A 19,202-nucleotide genomic window follows, 5' to 3' on the forward strand; every position below is an offset into this window, starting at 1 on the left:
CCCAAAATAACCAGATTGGACTAATACTAACATATCAACGATACAAAGCATGCAAGGAAAGCAAAAGGAGAAAAACGCAAAACCTTGTCAAACAGTACCGTGACACTTATCCCCAAGCTGTCATCCTTTTTGGCCAGCACAACCGTAAAGATATCTCCTGGTTTTAGGGGTACTGTTGAAAGTCTGTTAGTATTGAGCTTCTGTGCTGGAACCCCCAAAACTGACTCCTTTGTAGAAAGTACAAAAGAAAGGAGATTGTAACATTACTGAAAACTTAAACAGATGTGAAATATATGGGGTTGATTTACTAACGTTGGAGTGTGCAAAATCTGGTGCAATTCTGCATAGAAACCAACCAGCTTCCATTTTTTTTTGTCAAAGATTAATTGAACAAGCTGAAGTTAGAATGCACCAGGTTTGGCACTGACCAGTTTTAGTAAATCAACCCCTATGTGTTATAATCTACTGTATTGACATGTAAAGAACCTTTCTGGCTGTCCTTGGTTCATGGCTGTTTGAAGAGGTGGCCTCATCCATGTCGGAGTCTCCCCTGTCAGAATAATCTGTGGAGTCTGTCAGACCTGAACGCTTCCCTCTTCCTCTGCGATTGTTGTCTCCTTGAGTTTTCTTTCTGTCACTGCACTTAGCGCTGACTGATGGAGAGCTTCTGGCAGATTTTGACAGAGGAGTGGTCTGCTCCTTTGTGAGGTTCCTGATGAGGCCATTGATGTGACTATTAGACAGGCTTGCACTTTCTGTTCGTGAGTCCTGAGAACTTAAGCTTCCTTCTCGTTTCTCAGCAGACACTCCAGATGAACTTCCAGACAGAAGTCTCACGTGACTTCGAACCTTTCTTTGTTCTTCTGAAGATGACTCTGCCTCGTTGTCTTGACTGGAAAAAGGTGCGCGGTGTAAACTTTTCAACCCTATAGGCTGATGTTCTAGAAAAAAAGTAATTATTCCTAAGTGATTAACATTAATATTATCACTCACTTTAAATAAAACACTATTTGAATGCTGTATTTTACATACTAATCATGTATAACTTCAATATTAAAATATATTAGAAATGTTAATAATTTATTATTCACACAGCATGGTAAAAAACATATCCAATTGAAAGACTGACCTAACAATTACTGTATATTATCTGTACTGTGGCCAATCACGTTTTTCAATGTTAAAAAAAAAATCTTTGGTTTCAGCATTGTATTATTTCTAACCATCTTCTTCCTTTATGAAATAAACCTAATCTGAAATAAGGGATGAATTTTCTATATTATACTTGATAGAAATCCCAAGTGTTACTACTTGGGGCTTCTAATTAAAAAGAAAAACTTTGGGTTCATCTGGGTAACAGTGTACAGCATGCATTGTGTTGAAAAAATAAATTCAAAATACAGTTCCATAGACTTACATATACTGAAAAATTACTAAAGTAACACAAGTCAGGCTGGAGTATGTTAGACAGCAATATAGATACCCTGTTGATGTTTCTCCTTTGGTTGAGATACTAGAAGTGTAACATCCTCTGGTGAAGTCTGAAGTATGTCCAGAGCTGTCTGATGACTGACGCCCTCTAAGCTCACACTGTTCACAGATATCAGGCGATCTCCTGAATGCAAAACATTAATATTATCTACTGAAAATCACTCTCAAGGGAGACAGTTTTTCCTACTCTTACAGATGTCAGTTTTAGGAATGCTTACACAGTTACCAAACTGTATCTTTTAGCTTTTTGTCCCCACCTCAGTGTGCCATGTGCAGCCATGATGCCAGTCCAAGACAATAGTCCTAGCGTTATAAAACCTGCCCGAAAAATAGGTATTTTTCTGCACACACCTAAACTCCTGACTGCTAAGCCATGAGGTGTTTACAATCACTGACATGCCACCTATTTCATAGGTTAGCAAAATTGACTGACGATGAGATGATTTCATCTTATGTTTTGACAATCTGAAATTATGTCTGCCGTTGTTTTCAAATAATAATAAACGTGAGCCTACCATTGCTGCCATCATTGAATTTTTTCTACAAATGTTAGTTGCCCGATTGCATGATGATCCTCTGGTTTTAATATTTGTTATCACTAAATCAAATCAGTGGTTTAAAGCAATGAAAATGGTTAGAATGGGAGCCACGCATTTAGAGGAAAGACAGCTATGGCAACCCCCATAAATTCAAACCATAAATGATTAACCCTTTGTTTAGAGATATTGCATTATGACTTTAAATGCTAAAAAAAATACCCATTTCTTAATTCCTACCTGGCTTCAAACGCCCATCCACGTCTGCAGGTCCACCTGGTGTTATAGAGCCGATAAATATGCCAAGATCGAGCTTTCCTGTTGTCTCTCCACCCATTATCTGAAACCCTAAATATCATATAAAAACAATGGTCACATGAATGTATGAGCACTAATTGGATTAAAGAGTTGGAATTCCCTCCCAACCAACCATAACTTTAGGCTGGCGCCCTACAGATAAAAAAACAAAAAGCTTAAAGTCACTATGCTATACTCAAACCAGCCCTTAGGAGAGTCAGTTTTGGGTCTAAGTCTGTTTTGATTGTTCACAAGGCTCCTCTACACTTCTTGTTTCCTAAAATAAGGTGCAGGAATTCTGGGGGTAGGTGCCTTTTGTGTAATTAGCCATCCCTGACACAACAGATGATAGTTTTTTGGCCTGGTTTTTGCATAGAAAGAATCAAACTTGCTGCCAATTTTTCCTTGAAACACATCTTATGCGTTCCACCTGGAAGGGGGTTTTTGGCCATTTTGTTTAGTACAGTAGCATTGCTCCTATTACATTACAGCAGTAGTACTAGACCTAGCAATACTAGCTTTTCCCCAAATGAAACCTTAAATGCTAAAAAGTAATATTAACCGTTAAAGCCTGCCAAAGATGGATCAAAATTCCTGCTGAATCAGCCAAATTTCGAATCAAATGACTTCAGTACAACCAGTCTGTTTTTTTTCCCCCTGCGATCAGCAATAGCTGCCAGCAATGATCATTGTATTCTGCCAATGGGGAAGGCTCCCTATGCTCCCTGCTTGCAGAACACAATAGCACTGTGGGAGGGATTGCCCCAACAACACTGACTGTGTTGATGGGGGAATCGAGCAATTTACTAATACTGTAGCTGGCACAGCAATTTGTACAAGATTTTCCTTCTGAATTTTAGGATAAGGTTGTCTCTTAAACATACAAAGAAATTGTCCTCTGCTGATATACACATGTATAAGAGATATGGCAAATTATTTACCACTTGTATACACGTGTAATTATATAAATATCAGCTTCAATTTCTGGAAATGTGCTGCAAATTCTAGATCTTTCACTAGCGAAGAAATTATAAGCTGTGATGTAACACACTAACGAAAATACACAAAAGCTTTACACTTTGGAAATCACTCTGCCAGGTCACTCTGCCAGGTTATATTTAACAAATGCTGCCTTTTAAATATCTCAGTCAGCTGCTGTGATCAATAAAATCCATAAGCAACTGTTAAAGCTTTAAGCTGGCCATACACTATTAGAATTGCGTTCCAATTTTTTTTTCCAAGTACATTCGATCTACTATTAGCGGGGTCGGCACAATATTGGTTTTTCACCACAGTGACCAAAAAACTCAAAGGAACAAAATGGAAATTTTTTCTCAAACAAATTTCTAAGAGTACATGGTTTTTGTTAAATTACAGGCATTCTAAAATTGAATGTTAAAAGGTAAACAAAATTTCAAGTGCTTTTAAATGGCATTCATCAAGTCATCAAATGTACTTAGAATTTTCATATGACTATTCGTATGAACATGCATTTTTAAAACCTAGCAGTGTATGCCTAGCTTAACTCCAGCTCCAATTAAGTTTTTTTTTTTTTTTTTTTTTGTGAATAGCTTAGGGACTCTTCCCTTATTGACAGTTTTTTCTTTTATTTCTGTCTGCGACTCCACTGGGGAGGTGACTCTCTCACTTTTGGTCCCTGTGACAACCTTACAAGACAATGGGAACGCAGTTGTCATTAGAACGGGAAGGCATAATCACCCAAAAACATGCTTAGTAGTTCCAACTCTTCCTAGACAAGAAAAAAAAAAACTCACCAAGCTCATACTTGGGATCCTTCTTTAACTTTACCAAAGTAATCTCTCTTTCAGGTGTAGAAGTCAGCACTTTGCTCTGCATCTTTTCTAAGGATAGAGTTAACTGTTAACCATAATGAAGAAATGCATGAAACATGGATTGTACTGCCAGTATTTTCTATTTGAAGTGTGTGTTGCACATTCAATGTAATCAGAGCACACCAAGTTTGCCATTTAGCACAGGCATCTAACCATTTTTAGAATACAATAGCTTACTGCTTGCTAATCAGTGATAATGGTTTATACAATTCCAAATGCCATACATTTCATATTTTAAACAAGACTGTTGCTCATAATTACCAATATGTCTTTACATTTCCTGCCTCAGGATACTTAAATATGGCAACTTATTGGTATCAATGGGAAACACCACAATTTGTATCTGTGCCTGTTTCAATTTCAAAACACACACTACATCATGTAATCATGCCCTGAATACTTCTAAATTCAACTCTGTGGCTTGCTTTGATTAAAGTAGAACTAAAAGTGGTTCCAAAGGCTCCCTTTTTTATTACCTAAAATAAAAAAAAGTTTTATACTTACCTGCTGTGTGCACTGGTATTGCATAGAGCAGCCCCTTATCTCCTCTTCTGTGGACTCTCTGCTCCTCCTTTTCTGTGTCTGCCTTTAAAGCAAGCCTCTGCCTCTAAACGCCCCTCAATGTTAGTCTATGTGTCCATGCATACACAGGCGTTTACAAGCGTTTAGAGGCAAAGGGGTGTAGAATTAAAAAAAAAAAAAAACAAAAAAAAAAAAAAGGAAAAACGCCACTGCCAGTGTGTTTAGGAGCAATAGCATTTTGTCAGAAAAATTGCTTGACACACCTAAACGCGTGTAAATGCTAGTTAATGCCAGGCACGTTTAGCGGTTGATCGTTAAGTCATTTCAAGGGCCAAGCACTTGACACGCCTAAACACGTTTACAAACACATGGCTTAGGGATGGTTTTGTGCCACTTTTGTCCTGCCTAGAGAAAGGCGTTCAGGAGAGCTGGGCAAATACTCACAGTAAATGAAACCCTAAAATGACACTTCATGATTCTGGTTCAAAGCATTCCAAAGTTGTTTATAAATGAATAGGTTTTGTTTTTTCAATTGTGCACCTTTTTTTATTGTGACAAAAAAAAAATTAACGAATAAAGCAAAAAAAAAAAAAAAAAAAAAAAAAAAAAAAAAAAAAAAAAAAAAAAAAAAGCAAAACAAAAAAACAGACAACCATTACATAGTCGGTTAGGTTGAAAAAAGACACCAGTCCATCCACTTCACCCTGTGGTGTGAGTGTGCTTGTGTTTATGTCAATAGTAAATCCTATATCCCTGTATGTTGTGGTCTTTAAGGTGCCCATCTAAAAGAAGTCCACATCCTTACCGCTCTGGCAGTAAAGAAACCTCTACGCAGTTTAATGTTAAACCGATTCTCTTTCCAAATTGAATGGCCATGTGTCTTTTTAAACTTCCTTTCACTGAAAAGTTTGGGCATTTGTACATCGCTATCATATCCCCCAATGAGCATCTCCTCTCCAGAGAGAATAAATCCAATGCTTGCAGTCTTTCCCCATAGCTGATATGCTCTAGTCCCTTTTCTAGCTTTGTTGCCCTTCTCTGGAGTCTTTCCAGTTCGAGCACATCCTTGTTGAAGACTGGTGCCCAGCAGGGGCGTACCTAGAGCATTTGGCATCCGGGGCAGATTCTATATCTGGCCACCCCCCCAACTTTAAAATGTAAAAACACCCCACTGTGCCCCCTGCATACCTCTGCACCCCCCAATATCTCTTTGTCACTACTGTGTACCCCCTCTCCATAACTGCACCTCTGGACCCATTTACATTACGCAGCCCCCCACAGATCTGGACCACTGCACATTACACACAGCCCCCTCAGCTCAGGTCCCCTGCACATTACCCCCCCCCCCAAGCTCGGGACCCCTGTACATTACACAGCCCCCCCACCCCAGCTTTAGACCCCTGCACATTACCCCCCCACCCCAGCTCTGGACCCCTGCACATTACACAGCCCCCCACCCCAGCTCTGGACCCTTGCACATTACACAGCCCCCCCAGCTCTGGACCCCTGCACATTACACATTGCGCCCCCCCAGCTCGGGATCCTTACACATTTCTGCCGCCGCCGCCCTCCCCAGCTCGGGGCCCCTGCACATTACCTTCCCCCAACAGCTCTGGACCCCTGCACATTACACAGCCCCCCCCCCACCCCTGGATCCCTGCACTTTACACACAGCCCCCACAGCTCGGGACCCCTGCACATTACCCCCCCCAACTCTGGACCCCTGCACATTACACAGCCGCCCCCAGTTCTGAACCGCTGTACATTACACAGCCCCCCCACAGCTCTGGACCCCTGCACATTACACATCCCCCACCTCAGCTTTGGACCCCTGCACATTACAGAGCCCCCCCACCCCAGCTCTGGACCCCTGCACATTACAGAGCCCCCCCACCCCAGCTCTGGACCCCTGCACATTACAGAGCCCCCCCACCCCAGCTCTGGACCCCTGCACATTACACAGCACCCCACCCCAGCTCAGGACCCCTACACATTACACAAAGCCCCCTCTAGCTCTGGACCCCTGCATACTACCCCCCTCCCAGCTCTGGATCCCTGTTCATTACACAGCCCCCCCCACCCCAGCTCTGAACCCCTGCACATTACACAGCCCCCCCCCCCCCCAACAGCTCTTGACCCCTGCACATTACACAGCTCCCCCAGCCCAGCTTTGGACCCCTGCACATTACACAGCCCCCCCACAGGTCTGAATCCCTGCACATTACACAGTCCCCCCAGCCCAGCTCTGGACCCCTGCACATTACACAGCCCCCCAACCTCAGCTTTGGACCCCTGCACATTACACATTGCCTCCCAGCTCTGGACCCCTGCACATTACACATTGCGTCCCCCCCAGCTCGGGACCCTTACACATTGCTCCCAGCTCGGGGACCCCTGCACATTACCTCCAACAGCTCTGGACCACTGCACATTACCTCCCCCCAACAGCTCTGGACCCCTGCATATTACACAGCCCCCCTCAGCTCGGGACCCCTGAACATTACACAGCCCCCCTCAGCTTGGGACCCCTGCACATTACCCCCCTAGCTCTGGACCCCTGCACATTACACACAGCCCCCCCAAGCTCTGGACCCCTGTACATTACACACAGCCCTCCAGCTCTAGACCCCTGCACATTACCCCCCCCAGCTCTCGACCCCTGTACATTACACACAGCCCCCCCAGCTCTAAACCCCTGCACATTACCCCCCCAGCTCTGGACCCCTGTACATTACACACAGCCCCCCCAGCTCTAGACCCCTGCACATTACCCCCCCCCCAGCTCTGGACCCCTGCACATTACACACAGCCCCCCCAGCTCTGGACCCCTGTACATTACACAGTCTCCCCCCGGGACCCCTGCACATTACACATTGCCCCTTCCTACCTTACTGGGGCATGCATGCAGAGCTGGAGACACAGGAGCACAGAACAGAAAGCGGGAACTGCTGGAGTTAATTTTTCATATTAACAAATAACTTTTCAAATTAACCAGCAGGTGACTGGTTAAGTCCAACAGTTGCCGCCTGTCCTCTATTCAGCGCTGCTCGCTGTCTCTCTCCCCAGGCTGTGAGCGGCGCAGAGTGAATCTGGCGGCCAGCCCTGGGTGTCAGTCACCCGGGTAAGGACCACACACGGGCACCCCCACACCCTGTCACAGCTCACCTCTCCCTGCCCTCTCACAGCACCGCTGCTACCTGTGCCTGGTGCCCCGCTGTCACCGCTTCACTCGCGGAGGGCGCTGGGATTACACCCCCCAATGTGTGGCACCCGCCCCCCCTGTTGGTACACCACACTGGTGCCCAGAACTGGATGGCATACTCAAGATGCGGCCAGACCAGAGTCTTGTAGAGGGGGAGAATTATCATTTTATCTCTGGAGTAAATCCCCTTTTTAATGCATGCTAATATTCTGTTGGCTTTTCCTGCAGCAGCTTGGCACTGCATGCCATTGCTGAGCCTGTCATCTACCAGGACCCCCAGGTCCTTTTCCATTCTGGATTCCCCCTAGCGAATAACTTGCATTCAGATTTTTAGCACCCAAGTGCATTACTTTACATTTTTCAACATTAAACCTCATTTGCCATGTAGTTGCCCAACCCATTATTTTATTTAGGTCTTCTTGTAAGGTTTCCACATTCTGCGCAGAAGTTATGGCCCTGCTTAGTTTTGTATCATCTGCAAATATCGAGCTATTTATCCCATCCTCTATATTGTTTATGATTAAATTAAACAGAATTGGTCTCAGGACATTTACCACACTGGACCAATCTGATTACTCGTTATTTATCACCACCCTTTGGACCTGCCCCTGTAGCCAGTTTTCAATCCAGGTACTCAATCTATGGTCCATGCTGACAGACCTCAGTTTGTAAAGTAAACGTTTGTGGGGAACTATATCAAATGCCTTTGCAAAAACCAGATACACCACGTCCACAGGTCTACCTTTATTTAACTGGCCTGTAGTTTACAGAGATGTATCTCGGCCCTTTTTTAAATATTGGTACCACGTTGGCTTTTCGCCAATCAGCTGGTACTATTCCAGTCAGTAAACTATCCATAAAAATTAGGACCAATGGGGGAGATTTACTAAACCTGGAGGGTGCAAACTCTGGTGCAGTTCTGTATAGAAACCAATCATCTTCTAACCTTAGCATGTTCTATTAGGCTTTGGCAATAAAATCTTGAACCTGATTGATTTCTATGCAGAACTGCACCAGATTTTGCACGCTCCTCTCTTAGTAAATAACCCCCACTGGTCTAGCTTTCACCTGACTGAGTTCCTTAAAGGACCCCTGACAGCTCCATGCCAGGAAACTTATGGGAAAGAACTTGTTTGAAAAATGCATAAAAACATTTTAAACACAGGCAGATTGTGGTTATTCATAACCCACACAGATATGTACATAAAAGTTAATATGTGCATTGTATTTTGATGACGACTATGTTATATACAAAGTGGTTTTGATGGGTAGGAGCATGGATACTAGAGGATTTATGTTGTTGGAGCTTTTGGAATATATGTAATTGAACAGTAAGAATATTATATATATCTATTTTCAACAAACATTGGCACCTTCTACATTCCGACCCTACCCTACGTCCATACTTACCCGCACGACCAGCGATCACCTATCGACCTACCAGTTCCCTGCGTGACCACTTGGTCCGCAGTGAATTTGTCGGTGAATCTCGCGGGGATCCCTGTAAGAGGTTTGGAACGTTCACATGTGGAGGATGTTCCATATGTAGATTTATGAATACACGACAGAATGTGACCCTTCCAAATGGGCGTCCATACAGACCATGTCATTTTTCAAACTGTAAGACTGAGGGTGTGGTATATCTCTTAGTTTGCCAATGTCATCAATTCTATGTAGGTAAGACTAAACAAAAATTCTCTTTGCGAGCCTCACGGCATATTACTGCCATGAGGAAAGCAAATCCTGAGTTCCCACTGGGTAGACATGTGGCGAATGAGCATCATGGCATCTTTCCCAATATCTATTTTTTAATTTTGGACAGAGTTCATCCTAGCCCAAGGGGTGGGGACTGGAACAAGGCCTTGCTACAACGGGAAGCCCGTTGGATCATGGACCTTGCTGCCACCTCACCCCCCGGTTTAAATGACCACTTGAGTTTTAGACCCTTTCTAGAAGGTTTTTCTTCTGGGGTTTGTGAGAAAGATTTATAAGGTGTCCACACCAATTTTTTTTAATTTTTTTTTTGTACGTTGCTATGTCCTTCTTAGTTACCCTTATAGTATATGTTTTCACCTCTGTATATATAGGTATTGTCATTACTTGAGGTACACTGTTGGTGTTACTCGGGGAGTGATTTTCTACCACAATTCTGGCCCCTCTTTGTCCCGCCCGGCGCACGGGGGCCTCCCGGGATTCACTGTCCCTTGGGGGGCCTCTTTATAGGCGCCCGAAGCATGCTCGCGGGATGGTTGGCGGCTATCTGTTGCCCTTCCATGCCTGCGGATCCGGTCACCTTTTTGTACGTCGGTGGACGGTTGCTGCATGACCCCTCCCACAGTCCGCTCTGGGGGGGGTGCCGTGCAGTTCCCGCCCAGGGTCCCACTGCCCCGGCGGTGCCTATCAGTAACCACCTGAGGGTACTATGTGGTCAGTGACTTTGTTATATTATTCTGCCATGTTTAAATTGTCATTTAAGTGGCAGTGCTTATTTATTGCCTTCGCCCCCCCCCTTCCATCTACCTACTCTCCCTTTCTTATACACATCTAAATTTTATGTATTAATGCTTGTTCTGCGGCCCCCTTTTTAGATTGGGCTGCGGTGCTCGGGCTGTTATATGCCGTATGCCTTGTTTGCATACTGTTCGGCTGGGCGGAGCGCCTTGGCGTGGGACGCTCTTTCCCTGCTGTCTGGGCTCTCCTCTTCCCCTCCCTTTGGGCGGAGCGGCGTCATAGCGTTGCCATGGATCCCCACTCCCAGCGTCCTTAGGTGGATCGGCGTCGTGGGGTTTCTATGGTGTCCATATCCTGATTGGAGCGGCAGTGTGATTGGCGGAATCCACACGCCAATCAGCACCGCATTTGTTCCCCTTCCCCTCTATATTTAACCACCGAACGCCGTGTCGGTGTCACTGTCCGGCTCGGCGGCGGTGGTCAGACTGGACAAACGGAACCATCGAGCACACTGCAACACAGCACTAACACCAGACACGGTAATGTTGTCCCCCACTTCTTTGTGTAACTGTTATTTTTCTGGTAACCCTTAATCATGGTAGGCTTCTTATTGTGCCTTCTCTGATGGAGTTTCCTTGCAATGCACACCATATCACAACACACAGCAAATACTCCGGTCCTAATGTTGGTGAGTAAGCTTCTCCCTCTCCTGTATTATCCTACAGATCCTGCATTGTAGGAAGCTGGTATCTTGTACAACTCTTGGAGCTGCTCGTGCTTTTAAGGGACCTCCGTTCCCCCGCTCGCACATTGGGGGCATCTACTTACATCTAGTTACTATATCCCTCACAAACCAGCACTAGGGTAAGCTATGAATATTGAAACTGTTTTTTCTACACCCTGCCCGTACACAGACCTGCACGGTGCATACCGTGCTCTGCGTCCATGCAGTGTTAATTTTTAACATATGGGTGCTTTTTGCTTCTTTAAGGGACTCTAGCCTATTCGGCTCTTTTTTGTTTCCAGATAATCTCCCCTCTGGTTCTTCGCTTTTAGGACCCCTCCGGGATAGTGCTGTCACTCTTGAGTTTCCTCTCTTGGGGTGGCACATTGGGACCAGTGTGGATAAGGCGGAGCCAGACATACGCTTGTTTCCTATTCTGGATTCTTGTGGCGTCTTGTGCGTACTTACCCCCGAGATTTACTCTGACAGTCAGCCTCCTTTTCTGAATATACTTGGGTATGTGCAATATTTTTTTTTTTTTATGTCGAACTGTACAGAATGATGTTAGATGCAGGAAATATGTACAATGCATTTGATTTCTAATTACGTTATTTCATATTTTGTTATGTAGTGTAAAATCCTCCTACAATTTGCCCTTGATGAAGGAACTCCTTAAGGTGGAAGACTACACGAATACACATTCGGTCCTCATATCAGTATATTCCTGATTTTATTATTCATTGATTATTTAATGTGATTGCAGTATATTTTTCCTAAATGTATATTTATGTATATTTGTACCAATAAAATTGCTTTTATTACTCCGTTGCCTTTAAAGTCCCACCATTTCCTGAGGGGTTATTCCTTTTTTCTCCTTACGTCAGGGATGGCGGCAACTCTTGTGACATAACTGGATGGTACCCCCTTCTTTGATCCATAAAAATTAGGACCAATGGGGGAGATTTACTAAACCTGGAGGGTGCAAACTCTGGTGCAGTTCTGTATAGAAACCAATCATCTTCTAACCTTAGCATGTTCTATTAGGCTTTGGCAATAAAATCTTGAACCTGACTGATTTCTATGCAGAACTGCACCAGATTTTGCACGCTCCTCTCTTAGTAAATAACCCCCAATGGTCTAGCTTTCACCTGACTGAGTTCCTTAAAGGACCCTTGGGTGTAAGCCCAGTTTTTTCATCCTTACTGCAATTTTCCTTTCCTATAGGCTCCATTGCAGCACACTTATGGGTCTGGCCCTGCCCACTTCCTACACTAATAGGACCAGAACTCATCCTGAGCCTGAAGTTACATATTAGAGATTGTGCTACCATGAAGCTTAAGTATAAAACAAATATTTTCCAGGTTTTCCTGACAGCTCCATGCCAGGAAACTTATGGGAAAGAACTTGTTTGAAAAATGCATAAAAACATTTTAAACACAGGCAGATTGTGGTTATTCATAACCCACACAGATATGTACATAAAAGTTAATATATGCATTGTATTTTGATGACGACTATGTTATATGCAAAGTGGTTTTGATGGGTAGGAGCATGGATACTAGAGGATTTATGTTGTTGGAGCTTTTGGAATATATGTAATTGAACAGTAAGAATATTATATGTATTATGTTTTACTTTTTTTTTTAGATCAGATATAATAAAGAAAGATGAATTTTTACATTTTATTGATGGACAGAAAACGTTAGTACCTTAAAAGTCCCAAAGAAGGGTTAACCTCCCTGGCGGTATGATTATTTCGGATTTTAGGTGCTGAAAGCGGTACAATTATTTTGCATGGAAATTTGGCGTTTTATATTGTAGGTTTGTAATTCTTAACAATAACACACTTAAATCTGTCCAAACAAGAGTCTAGTAGATATCCCGGGTATGATAAAGTTTGAAACACAAAAACATAAATTATAATATAATAAATAAAAATAAATAATAAAAAAAAAAATAAAAACAATTAATAATAAAATAATTTTCCCCACGATTCACTATCGCTCAATTCTGCAAGTGTTCTAATTTACTATCGCTGTTTTCTAGCTGGTCTAAAGCCACTCTTGATGTAAAGGGACACTTTTTGGTTGCTATGGACAATCTCCAGTTTCCAGGCAGAAAGAACAGTATATATAACATAAAACTGCATGCAGGGCATAGGACAAAGCACTGGGGACAAAAGGGATGTGAAATAATTTCATACAGTACTGTAATCTGTAAGATTACAGTACTGTATGTGTTATGATTTTACACTTTTTTGAATTTGCCGCCAGGCTCCGCCCCCGTGCGTCGCGCCGCTTGCAGGGAACGGAGCCTGGCACGGAGAGGCTTCGGAGGAGGACAGAGCCCGCAGACACAGCGGGGGACATCGCAGGATCCCGGGGACAAGGTAAGTAAAGCCACACCAGGATCCTGCGATGTAATCCCGAGTGTGGCTCGGGGTTACCGCTAATGGTCCTGAATTTTAACCCCGAGCCACACTCGGGAAAACCGCCAGGGAGGCTACAAGTAAAATTTGGTCTAGGAGGTTCCATTTCTCAGATCACTAAACAAGACTCTTTTTCATCAAAGGGCTGATCAGAATCCTCTAAACCATGTTCTCTGAGTGCCACTGATTCATAAAGACAGTTTGTAATGGGCAGGACCTCCATTGCACCCAATACACCATTGGTACTATAGCTACTATGGTTCCCACAAAGTAAAGACATTGTATTACCATGAGAAACTTGTGCCAAACCAATACTAATGCCAATGATCAGGGAAACTGAATTAAGTTGAACACCTATTCTTGGTCCCACATAAACAAGATCTTGGCTGGGTGTAAGATGACTTTTGCTCACATTGATCACCAAGCCATTATCCTCCAGTGGAGAAACTAACAGTGCCTGATGGGCCAGCAATGTCTCCTGGCTTTGATACAATAGCAAGATATCAATGAGATAATCTTTCACCTCTCTTTCTCGAAGGAAAGCCATAAGAGCAAGGACCTTTGCAAAGACTCCTGGAGATGTGGTAAGGCCAAAAGGCAGACCGATAAACTGGAGGTGCAGTTGGTGCGAACAAGAACTGCAGAAATTCTTAGGATTGACAGTCTGGATGGACTGGGACTTGGAAATTAGAAAGGTGTTTTTCAAATCGATAAAAAGTGACCAATCCCCTAGTTGAACAGATTTTAGAATCGTTTAAAAGGTATTGAAGTGTTCCTTCTTTATGAATTTGTTGAAACTGCTTCTATTACCAGTCTCTAACCTGAAACATTCCTGGAAACTCTCCTGATGTGGAACTGGTATTATTGCATCTTGGCCCAACAATGTCTTTGCACAGGAGAACAGAACTTCCCTCTTGAGGCTGCAGGATTTATTTTTTTTTGTCAGACGTGAGAGTGGAAGGAGTGGCCAGTTGATTTTCCAAGTGTGACTTTTTTGCGATCTGGCTTTTATTGTGTCCATCAAAATTCACTAGAATCTGGACAGCCTTTTTCCAACAAGATAAACCTGGGTGGGCAAACCCTTAAAAAAAAGATTTATGAGCATCCTGACCAGACAAAGAGGTGTTTTTTGGATCTAGAAAAATGATGATGTATTTTTCAAGGATCTACAAAATTATCTGCCCAGCCTATATGCCCTTATTTTCTTTGCCTCTGGCTTGTGAATCCTTAAAGCATGAGTTCTTTTGTCTGGAGAGTCTATCCTGGGGAATGAACCCAGATTTATCACAAGTAGCATTGGCGATCAGGGCATCTAACTTATTACTGAACAAAGTCTGCCACCCACAGTCTAAGCCAGAAGTTTCTCTTCCCTGTAACTGCATTCACCATCACCTTTGACAAAGATATAAAGTGGTTGTAAACCCTTACATTAACTTAGTGAGCAGACTGGTTTTAGGTGATACACAATAAAAGTCCTGAATTTATAAAGCTTGTCAGAAGTAACTCATGCTGATAGCAGTGGAATGAGATAGCAAACAGAAATTACACTTATGCCTAGTAAACGGGATCAGAAAATCAGACGAAAAATACAGATTTCAAAGCGATCGTTAAGACAATCTGATCGTTGGTACACAGCTTTCGTGAACCGATCACGACAGGTTATGCGAAATTATCCGAAGGGACAAACATTGTTCTTGTACGATACCAGAACAACTTTCATTTAATCAGTACAGTATTCATCTGAAAAAAATTGGAAGACCATGCATGCTCGGAAACTAAAGAATACATTACAATACATTACATCACTTCCGAAGTTGTATTATGTCGTACGAGAATTTGTGACGTTAGTAACTTTTTTATTTTCATTATGAAGCGGACGATCATTAATCCCATATTCTCGTTGTGTGTACGAGACTTTAGTGCTCTGGATAGAGACAAGTACACACTATAGGGATACGCTTTGTTTACATTTAATTTCTGAGGTTTACAACCACTTTAATGTCAATAGCCACTTCAGCCATAAATCCAGCAGGCAATTTCAGGTTTCTGAAATCATAACATACTACCGACTCCACATTGTCTATCCACTCCTCTAGGGTCTTTTATATTGATGCTAGTGCTACTGTAGGTTTTTTAAGATAAAGGTTTATTCAAATAATGCACAAATTATTTGCAGGTTTACAGAAAGATATGCAGAATTAAGGTTCAACACATATTGACAACAGTAGAGTTCACAAACGTCACAATAACGTTTCTTACAGAGCTTCCATAGGACTCAACTGGGGGTGTCTAGTCCCACCAAATTCCTCCCACCAGAGGGAGGAAGAGGAGGAGGAGGAGGGAGGAGAGGGCAGGAGCAGGGACCAGGGCACAACGGAAAGGCAAGAAACATGGGGGGAGAGGGAGCGGGATGACACAAGAAAGGGGATCATTCGTCAAGAGACTCAACAGGACCATGAGCATCAATCCAAGTGGACCACACTTTGTCAAACGTCTTTGGACAGTTTCTACTTACATAGGTTAGTGTATACAGTGGCAAGACTGAGTTAACCGCAGAGACCCAATTAGCCAATGTTGGCGAGGTGGGCTGCTTCCATCTGAGAAGGCGCTCTCTCCGTGCATAGTAAAGTGCATAAAATAAGAGTAACTTCATATACCTAGAAGCTACAATGTCATCCATGATACTCAGGAGTATCGTGTACGGATCAGGCTGAATAGACCAGTCACCCAGGTCATTTAAAGTATCCAGGACCGTCTCCCAGTAAGAACAGATAGTCGGACATTGCCATTCCTCTAATGGAACCTTCTTCCACATAGTAAGACAACGGGTGCAGGTAGAGCTAACTTGCGGGTAGATGGCCATTAATCTTTGGGGGGTATAGAAGACTGTGGAGAAATTTTAATTGAATAAAGTGGTCCTTAGCTGAAATCATATTTGTAATGTAGGAGCCTGTGCAATCTTCCCAGTCATCAGGAGATATGTTCCGGTATATCATTTTTCCATTTATTGACAGCTTTACTATAAGTATGGGCATATGAGACTGACAACTGAAGGTAGAGGGAAGATAAAGGTTTATCCAGAAGCCTGGCTATCAGCAGTCTCTTGATTCGATCAGGTTCCAGAGTAAACGGCTTCTAGAGTAGGGCTCGAAGAGCATGTCGCAGCTGATATTAACGGAAGGACATAGAGGCAGAGAGAACTTAACTTGCAACTCAGCACAAGAAGAAATTCTCCCATCTGTGACAACATGCTTCAAGGCCACAACTCCCTTAGCTGCCCACAGTTCAGATTTCGGAATATGAGCAAGGTGTTTTAGTTGTGAATTTCCCCAGAGAGGCATATGAGGTGAGTAGGTAGCATCTTCTCCTATAAATTCCCCTAGTCTGCACCCAAACTCTAATCGTTGTATGCATAGGACCAGTGACCAATGGGTTGGCCCTTGGACCGCGATAGACTAAGTCAACGTGGCATATGATCCAAGAAGGGCAGCCTCTAACGTGACTGCCGGGTATGGGTATGCTGACTGAACCACCAGGGCACAGTAACAAGTACCACAGCCCAATAATACAGCTGGAGGTTAGGTAAGGCCAGACCTCCCTGAGTGAGGGGCAGTTAAAGGGTGGTCTGAGCCTGCCGAGGGGTCTTACAGGCCCAGACAAAAGATGTAACTATGCTATCCAATCTCACAAAGGTCACCTTAGACACCAGCACTAAGGTGTTCCTAAAGAAAGAGATATTTCGGCACATTTTAACTAAATTCACCCTACCTACCGGAGATAACGGCGGGGTACGCCAAGCCTGAGACTTACGAGCAAATTGAGAAATCAGGGGACGATATTATCCTCCAGATATTCATCCAGTATAGCCCAGGCCCTGACACCCGAGTAAGTGAACAACTCCACCCACTTTAGTGGCGTATGCGTCACACTGCCAGAACCCAAGGGAAGCAGAGAACAAGACTGATTTTCCCCAGTTAATGTGGACCCCTGAGTAGTGACCAAATATGTCTAGGATATCTAACGCAGAACAGAAGGATAAATCCGCATCTCAGAGGTACAGCAGTGCATCGTCCGCATAGAGCGAGTTTCTCCTGCAAGGGCTCTAGTGTAATTCCCTTCACTCTAGGGTCCTGTCGGGAGAGGGTCACTAGGGGCTCAATTGCCAAGGCAAACAGCCCTGGGGAAAGCGGGCAGTCCTGCCTTGTTCCCCTGGACAGAGGAAAAGGGGGGGGGGCTATTGGCTCGGACTCTAGCCACTGGGCTCCAATACAGTAGTTTCAACCAGGCAATACATTTGGCCCAAAAACACGCTAGCACCCTCCAGAGGAAGCCCCACTCGACTGAGTCTAAGGCTTTTTCAGCGTCAAGTGAAGCGACGCCTCCCAGAGAATCCTCAGTCGAAATGGCAATATGTAAAAAACTGCCTGATGTTTATGTCAGTTCCCCTGCCCGGTATAATGCAAGACTGGTCTGGGTGTACTAGGGCACTGATAACTGTATTTAGCCTGCAGGCCAATATCTTCGTGAGCAGCTTAGCGTCCACATTTAATAATGAAATGGGACGATAAGAGGCACATTGTTCCAAATCTTTACCCAACTTAAGTACCACAACTATCACTGCCTCAGACATAGTCAAAGGGAGCGTACCCACCTGTAACGAGTGTACAAGCACAGCATGAAAACACTGTGCAAGTTCATCCACATAGGCCTTATAGAACTCCACGGGAAAACAATCCGGTCCTGGAGTTTTCCCAGCTTGTAAGGAAGAGATGTGTTACCCGTTTCCTATATTTGAGAGTAATATCTCTCAGATATGATTTGGGTTAAATGAGAGTTCTTTGACCATGAGTGAAAGCTTTACCACAATAACAAAATTTATTGGTATACAGTAAAGAGGCCTAGACTAATACACACCAATCTAATTGTACAGGAAAAGAGTAAAAATCATGGATTACATGAAGGAATACAGAGTATATACCTTAAAACATTAATCTACAAACAGTAGGACATAAAAGACATAAGACAAACATATTTAGTTACAAGTACAAGGCAGACATTTCCCATAGTTACCATCTACACCAAGGATCCATTCTGGTGGCTGTTCTACCATAGAGTGTGTGTGTGTTTCCATCCCATCTAGTCTGCGTATATCATTACAGGCTGATGCCTCATTGGTTGGCATGGCGTGGCTCCCAATCTCTATACTTTTGCATAAGTCAGCCCCCCTTTAATGCAAATCTTTGGCACCAACTATTTTGAGTGGGAGACTTAACTTTGTAAGTAGACTTTTGCAGGGAAATTAAGTATTCATGACAGGCTGGCCCCCCTATTGCATATTTCAACAAGGGATCCTTCGAAGTGAAGGATCCCTTGTTGACAATCCCATTGTTTAGATACACAATCCTAGGCACCGACTCGTCTGTATAGCAGGGCCTTCTGGGACGCTATGTCACACCTCTACATGGATACAAAACTAAATGAAATATATTCATAATTACAATATTTTACAGCTATTAATGTAGATTTCACATAAACTCATAAGGCAACAGATGGCTATTTGAACTTCTTTTAGAGTTATAGGGGAGTCTAGTCTGTCTCTATAGTAATCCGTCAGCACCGGAAAGTCAACCTCTACCAGGTATGTGGATCATTCAGTTGGGCTATAGTTAACCTTGATGGCGAAGCAGTCCGAGCAAGC

The 19,202-nt window shown here is 43.5% G+C and overlaps 1 protein-coding gene across 8 annotated transcripts in view; it reads right to left on the reverse strand.

Annotated features, from left to right (window-relative positions):
- Positions 1-19,202, reverse strand: part of PTPN13 (protein tyrosine phosphatase non-receptor type 13) — a 457,782-nt gene that overhangs the window by 118,991 nt on the left and 319,589 nt on the right. For 5 of the 8 annotated variants that reach the window (XM_073599969.1, XM_073599976.1, XM_073599943.1 and 2 more), the window contains 5 exons: positions 4,100-4,186; positions 2,268-2,375; positions 1,484-1,615; positions 487-941; positions 84-227 (listed from right to left, as the gene is read on the reverse strand). In XM_073599969.1, coding sequence (XP_073456070.1) covers positions 84-227; positions 487-941; positions 1,484-1,615; positions 2,268-2,375; positions 4,100-4,186 — 926 coding nt within the window. The remainder of the gene's footprint in view (positions 1-83; positions 228-486; positions 942-1,483; positions 1,616-2,267; positions 2,376-4,099; positions 4,187-19,202) is intronic. The other 3 variants (XM_073599986.1, XM_073600003.1, XM_073599960.1) reach the window with 1 other exon arrangement.

This window comes from Aquarana catesbeiana, linkage group LG01, assembly GCF_042186555.1.
Source record: "Aquarana catesbeiana isolate 2022-GZ linkage group LG01, ASM4218655v1, whole genome shotgun sequence".
NCBI classification, from domain to species: Eukaryota; Metazoa; Chordata; class Amphibia; order Anura; family Ranidae; genus Aquarana; species Aquarana catesbeiana.